The following is a 5,816-nucleotide window of genomic DNA, read 5'->3' as shown; positions in this document are numbered from 1 at the left end:
TAGATCAATGCCTTGTCTCTCACACACAAATAGCGTCTGGTACTTCGGTGGCAAGAAGTGCAGTGGCAGATGGAGGTGTCCTGTGTACCATTATAGAAGCTTTTCTTCTAACCAAGTTAGACTTGGAGCGTTCGGGGATAGCGTTCTTGCTATCTCTAAACACGCAGATAATTTCTCCTTAGAACTGTAATCCGGTTGTTTAGAATTTCGTCGCCACTGCCTCCCTGCCTTCCCGGAGCCCATTTGCCTGTGTGCGCACTCACACAACTCACGCGCTAAGAAAGAAAGAGTCCATCCAATTCTGGCAGTAGGCTGATAAACGATCCATATTGACGCAAACAGCATCCCAACTGCAAATATGGACTCGTACACTCGAGGCTGGGTCTCATTTCACCGTGGAGGAAAATTAATTATGTCATTTCATTCAGTGATAAAATGCAGTTTCGGTCTATTGTAAATGACCTTCGCTTTGCATTGTGAAAAAAAAAATCGCTAATTTGGAATAGCCAGAGAGGGGGAATTTGATCAACGCCGAAGGCCAATCTCAAAATATTTTATTTCATGCCAGTGTGGGAGAGGGAAGGGAGTGTGGCTTCGGCTGTTTGCCGCTATTGCATTTTCCACATCTGGCCTACAGACCTAATTCTAACTCGCGATCTCGTTTGATGAAATTCGATCTTCGTGGTTTAAATGCCTTTCAATCTGGGACGATTTGACCATTGCAGCAGTTAAAAAAACAAATCCTGCGCAATATCTGTGAAACCGGTATGGAACAAGGAGAAAGAAAACATGCTGCAAACACACAAATCTCAACCATTGTCTTTAACACTCGCATACACACACACGTAAACACACGGGAACGATGGGGGAGGGGAGAGAGTGGAGAGAGACAGACACGGATATAGACCGACAAGAGTCAACGCGAGTCAAGTTAACGCTTTTCTCCGCCCCCATCCACAAGTACCCCCCTCCCGCGTTAATTACTTCCAAACAAAGCAAGCCAATCAAGGCATGCATTATTATTTTCGAGCAGAGGGAGGCGAGAGGCATGTATTTTTTAATTGATTTATTTATTTGGAGGACATTAATTCTCGGTCTGAAGCTGATTTTCAAACCGTTTGCAAAGCGCGGCTCCATTGTTCGCCGGGCGCGCAGGCCCCGCCCCCTGCTTTGTGCGCGGCGCGCGGATTGGCCGGCTCGCGCGGGGGCCGCGTCAGCGCCCGCGAGCCCATTCATCTGTGCACTTGGGCGTTGGACCCCGCATCTTATTAGCAACCAGGGAGATTTCTCCATTTTCCTCTTGTCTACAGTGCGGCTACAAATCTGGGATTTTTTTATTACTTCTTTTTTTTTTTTTTAAACTACACTTGGGCTCCTTTTTCGTGCTCGACTCTTCCATCCTTTTTCCCTCCCTCCTGTGCTGCTGCTTTTTGATCTCTTCGACTAAAATTTTTTTATCCGGAGTATATTTAATCGGTTCTGTTCTGTCCTCTTCACCACCCCCACCCCCTCCCTCCGGTGTGTGTGCCGCTGCCGCTGTTGCCGCCGCCGCTGCTCGCCCCGTCGCTACACCAACCCGAGGCTCTTTGTTTCCCCTCTCGGATCTGTTGAGTTTCTTTGTTGAAGAAGCCAGCATGGGTGCCCAGTTCTCCAAGACCGCAGCGAAGGGAGAAGCCGCCGCGGAGAGGCCCGGGGAGGCGGCTGTGGCCTCGTCGCCTTCCAAAGCGAACGGGCAGGTAAATGCTACCTGTGGTTGTGGTCGTTTCTTTGGTGTCTTTCTTTAGTCTCGCTTCCCTTTCCCTCCTGGGCGCTCCCGAGGCGCATTTGTAGAGAGGAGCGTGGCCGGATTTTAGCCTGAAGTTGAATGGAAAGGGATAGCCTAAATTGTCAGTTTTTCATAGGAGCGATCTTCACCCCACCCCAAAGTAGTGGTTCCCTAGAATGCTGGCGAATTCTCGAGTAGACGGGAGGAAAGGAGTGATAAATCGTCTAAAATGGCGTGGTTTGGAGATTGGCAGAACGTGACTAGCCGGGTCCCCCCCCCCAGCCAGGTTGCATTTGTGTTTGCGGGCACAATGGTGTTTGCGTGGCTCCCGTGTTTGTTGTCGAGACTGGGTCGCCTTCGAGATTGCTGAACTGGTGTGATTTTGGGGGCGGTAAGGAAAGGGGGGCGCAGTGGGGATGGCGATGGAAAAAAAGCGAGGAGGGAAGGGCTGTCTTATTGTATGCTGCGGAGGCTGCCCTGGGTTCTTGGAAAGGCGCTGGCTGGAGCTGGACAGAAGGATATCGGTACCTTTCGATGGGGCTTTCCCACTGTCCTAAATCTTTATTCGTGGCTGCCTGTGGCATTACACACCTATTTGACTTTTAAATGGTATCCCTGGGGTGGGAACCCTCGGTGGTTTTTTAAGAACCCCTCCAGATGGTCAAAAAGAGACAGTTGGTGCGTTTCGGTGGGGACTGGTCGTGTGCGTGGCGCCTGGACCACCCGCGGGGCCGCCCGCGCTGCCGGACCCAGGCGGATCGCCACGGCTGGGTGGGCGCGGGAGGTCGGCCATGGGTGGCTGCTTCGAAAACACTGGGCACCCACCACGCCTCTTTTCCTAGAGCGGAGATCGTGTCGCTTCGCCTTCCCTAGCCTAGTGGAGAAAGCAGCTCTGCCAAGAGGCTTTAAACCCGTTAAAAATGCAAAATGAGCCGCCGGGGCGCGCCCTGGCTTCGCAGAATCACGGGCGAGGGTGGGCGTGGAAGCAGAGGCGAGACCTCAAAAATGACGGGTTCCCCCCTGCCTTGTTGGTTTCAGCCGTACCAGCAGGCCAGGAAGCCACCTGAGCTTTGTTTGTGGACTCTTGGGCTGAGCGATCGGGCTCGGGGGCGCCTCGGCCTGCGGGCAGGGCCCGGCTGGGCAGGGCGGGGTGGCCCGGCGGCCCCGCCCCTCCTCGCCCGCCGGCGCCCGGCTCCGCGCGGTGGAGGCGCAGCGCCCCCTGCCGGTCCCAGGGCTCGCGGCAGGCTCGGGGCCTTCGAACGCGCCGCGCGGGCGCTCCTGGCTGGAGTGCGGTGATACCCCAGAGAGTTCTTGGTATTTTGAAGAGGTCTTTAAGTGTTTGGGGCAAACGAGGCGTGTGTAACCTAGGCGCAGACCACCAACTCTGGCTCTGTGCCTTCTTATAAAGGGCGTTTGGTGTGTCGAGTATTATTTGGCACCATTTTTCCCAAAGCTCTTAAGTCAAGGGCTGGAATGATTAACCTGTGCTTTCTACCTTTCGGACTCTGTCCTTAAGACATTTGCCAAGTGGTCAGAGCTACTGCTGTACTTTCAGAGCTCCTCAGACAGCGCTGCCCCATTTCTTCCTTCGGGAGCCTCTTGCCTGGGCATCCATCCCCGCCCCCTCCCCATAATGGCGGGGCGGGGGGCTCCGCGGCCAGAGGGCCCGAGGAGACAGCCGGTCCCTCCGGGCCCACGTGGGGGCGGGAATGGCGGCGCCCCGGCCGCTTCAGTGACGCTCCCGCTTTCTCGCCCCGCAGGAGAATGGCCACGTGAAGGTAAACGGCGACGCTTCGCCTGCGGCCGCCGAGCCAGGTGCCAAGGAGGAGCTGCAGGCCAATGGCAGCGCCCCGGCCGCCGACAAGGAGGAGCCCGCGGCCTCCGGGAGCGGGGCGGCGTCGCCCACCGCGGCCGAGAAGGATGAGCCGGCCGCCGCCGCCGCCCCCGAGGCAGGGGCCAGCGCCGCGGAGAAGGAGGCCTCGGCGGAGGGCGAAGCTGCCGAGCCCGGCTCGCCCACGGCCGCGGAGGGGGAGGCCGCGTCGGCCGCCTCCTCGACGTCTTCGCCCAAGGCCGAGGACGGGGCCACGCCCTCACCCAGCAACGAGACCCCGAAAAAAAAAAAGAAGCGCTTTTCCTTCAAGAAGTCTTTCAAGCTGAGCGGCTTCTCCTTCAAGAAGAACAAGAAGGAGGCTGGAGAAGGCGGCGAGGCGGAGGGCGCAGCTGGCGCTTCCGCCGAGGGCGGCAAGGACGAGGCCGCCGGGGGAGCCGCTGCGGCCGCCTCAGAGGCGGGCGCGGCCTCCGGGGAGCAGGCGGCGGCTCCAGGCGAGGAGGCCGCCGTGGGCGATGAGGGCGCGGCGGGAGGCGACCCGCAGGAGGCCAAGCCTGAGGAGGCCGCTGTCGCTCCGGAGAAGCCGCCCGCCAGCGAGGAAACCAAGGCCGCCGAGGAGCCCAGCAAGGCGGAGGAGAAGAAGGCCGAGGAGGCCGGGGCCAGCGCCGCCGCCTGCGAGGCCCCCTCTGCCGCCGGGCCCGACGCGCCCCCAGAGCAGGAGGCCGCCGCCGCCGAGGAGCCCGCGGCCTCGTCAGCCTGCGCAGCGCCCTCACAGGAGGCCCAGCCCGAGTGCAGTCCAGAAGCCCCCCCAGCGGAGGCGGCAGAGTAAAAGAGCAAGATTTTTTGAGATAATCGAAGAACTTTTCTCCCCCGTTTGTTTGTTGGAGTGGTGCCAGGTACTGGTTTTGGAGAACTTGTCTACAACCAGGGATTGATTTTAAAGATGTCTTTTTTTATTTTACTTTTTTTTAAAACAGCAAATTTTGGGTTTTTTCCCCCCTTCCGCACAGATCCCATCTCAGATCATTCTGTTACCACCATTCCAACAGGTTGAGGAGAGCTTAAACACCTTCCTCTGCCTTGTTTCTCTTTTATTTTTTATTTTTTGCATCAGTATTAATGTTTTTTGCATACTTTGCATCTTTATTCAAAAATGTAAACTTTCTTTGTCGATCTATGGACATGCCCATATATGAAGGAGATGGGTGGGTCAAAAAGGGATATCAGATGAAGTGATAAGGGGACACAATGGGGAAATCAAAGTGGTGCATAACATTGCCAAGAGAATGTGCCACTAGAAATGATGGTGTAAAGGCTTAGTCTTTTTTTTTTAAAGAAAAGTTATTACGATGTATTTTGTGAGGCAGGTTTACAACACTACAAGTCTTGATTAAGAAGGAAAGAGAAAAAAAAAACACCAATACCCAGATTTTAAAAAAAAGATCATAGTCTTAGAAGTTCATTTAAACCATAGGAACTTTTCACTTATCTCATGTTAGCTGTACCAGTCAGTGATTAAGTAGAACTACAAGTTGTATAGGCTTTATTGTTTATTGCTGGTTTATGACCTTAATAAAGTGTAATTATGTATTACCAGCAGGGTGTTTTTAACTGTGACTATTGTATAAAAACAAATCTTGATATCCAGAAGCACATGAAGTTTGCAACTTTCCACCCTGCCCATTTTTGTAAAACTGCAGTCATCTTGGACCTTTTAAACACAAATTTTAAACTCAACCAAGCTGTGATAAGTGGAATGGTTACTGTTTATACTGTGGTATGTTTTTGATTACAGCAGACAATGCTTTCTTTTCCAGTCGTCTTTGAGAATAAAGGAAAAAAAATCTTCAGATGCAATGGTTTTGTGTAGCATCTTGTCTATCATGTTTTGTAAATACTGGAGAAGCTTTGACCAATTTGACTTAGAGATGGAATGTAACTTTGCTTACAAAAATTGCTATTAAACTCCTGCTTAAGGTGTTCTAATTTTCTGTGAGCACACTAAAAGCGAAAAATAAATGTGAATAAAATGTACAAATTTGTTGTGTTTCTTTATGTTTTGATAATACTGAGACTTCTAGGTCTTAGGTTAATTTTTAGGAAGATCTTGCATGCCATCAAGAGTAAATTTTCTTGTGGTTTTTAATCTGAAGTTTTCCAGCTCTGAAATTCATAATCAGTAGTGTCAGATTACATACAGGGAGATCTTATAACATTCCATGT

General features: G+C 52.8%; 1 protein-coding gene across 1 annotated transcript; it reads left to right on the top strand.

The window, feature by feature from the left end:
* Positions 1 to 1,028: 1,028 nt before the first annotated feature.
* On the top strand, positions 1,029 to 5,022 carry MARCKS (myristoylated alanine rich protein kinase C substrate). Its single transcript, XM_012753226.3, has 2 exons — positions 1,029 to 1,736; positions 3,526 to 5,022. Exons 1-2 carry the CDS (start codon positions 1,635 to 1,637, stop codon positions 4,420 to 4,422), a joined length of 999 nt encoding a protein of 332 aa, XP_012608680.2. The 5' UTR covers positions 1,029 to 1,634; the 3' UTR covers positions 4,423 to 5,022.
* Positions 5,023 to 5,816: the final 794 nt, after the last annotated feature.

Source organism: Microcebus murinus, chromosome 5 (assembly GCF_040939455.1).
Source record: "Microcebus murinus isolate Inina chromosome 5, M.murinus_Inina_mat1.0, whole genome shotgun sequence".
Taxonomy (NCBI): domain Eukaryota; kingdom Metazoa; phylum Chordata; class Mammalia; order Primates; family Cheirogaleidae; genus Microcebus; species Microcebus murinus.
Note: the sequence above shows the minus strand (reverse complement) of the source record. Positions and strands in the feature narration are given on the sequence as shown.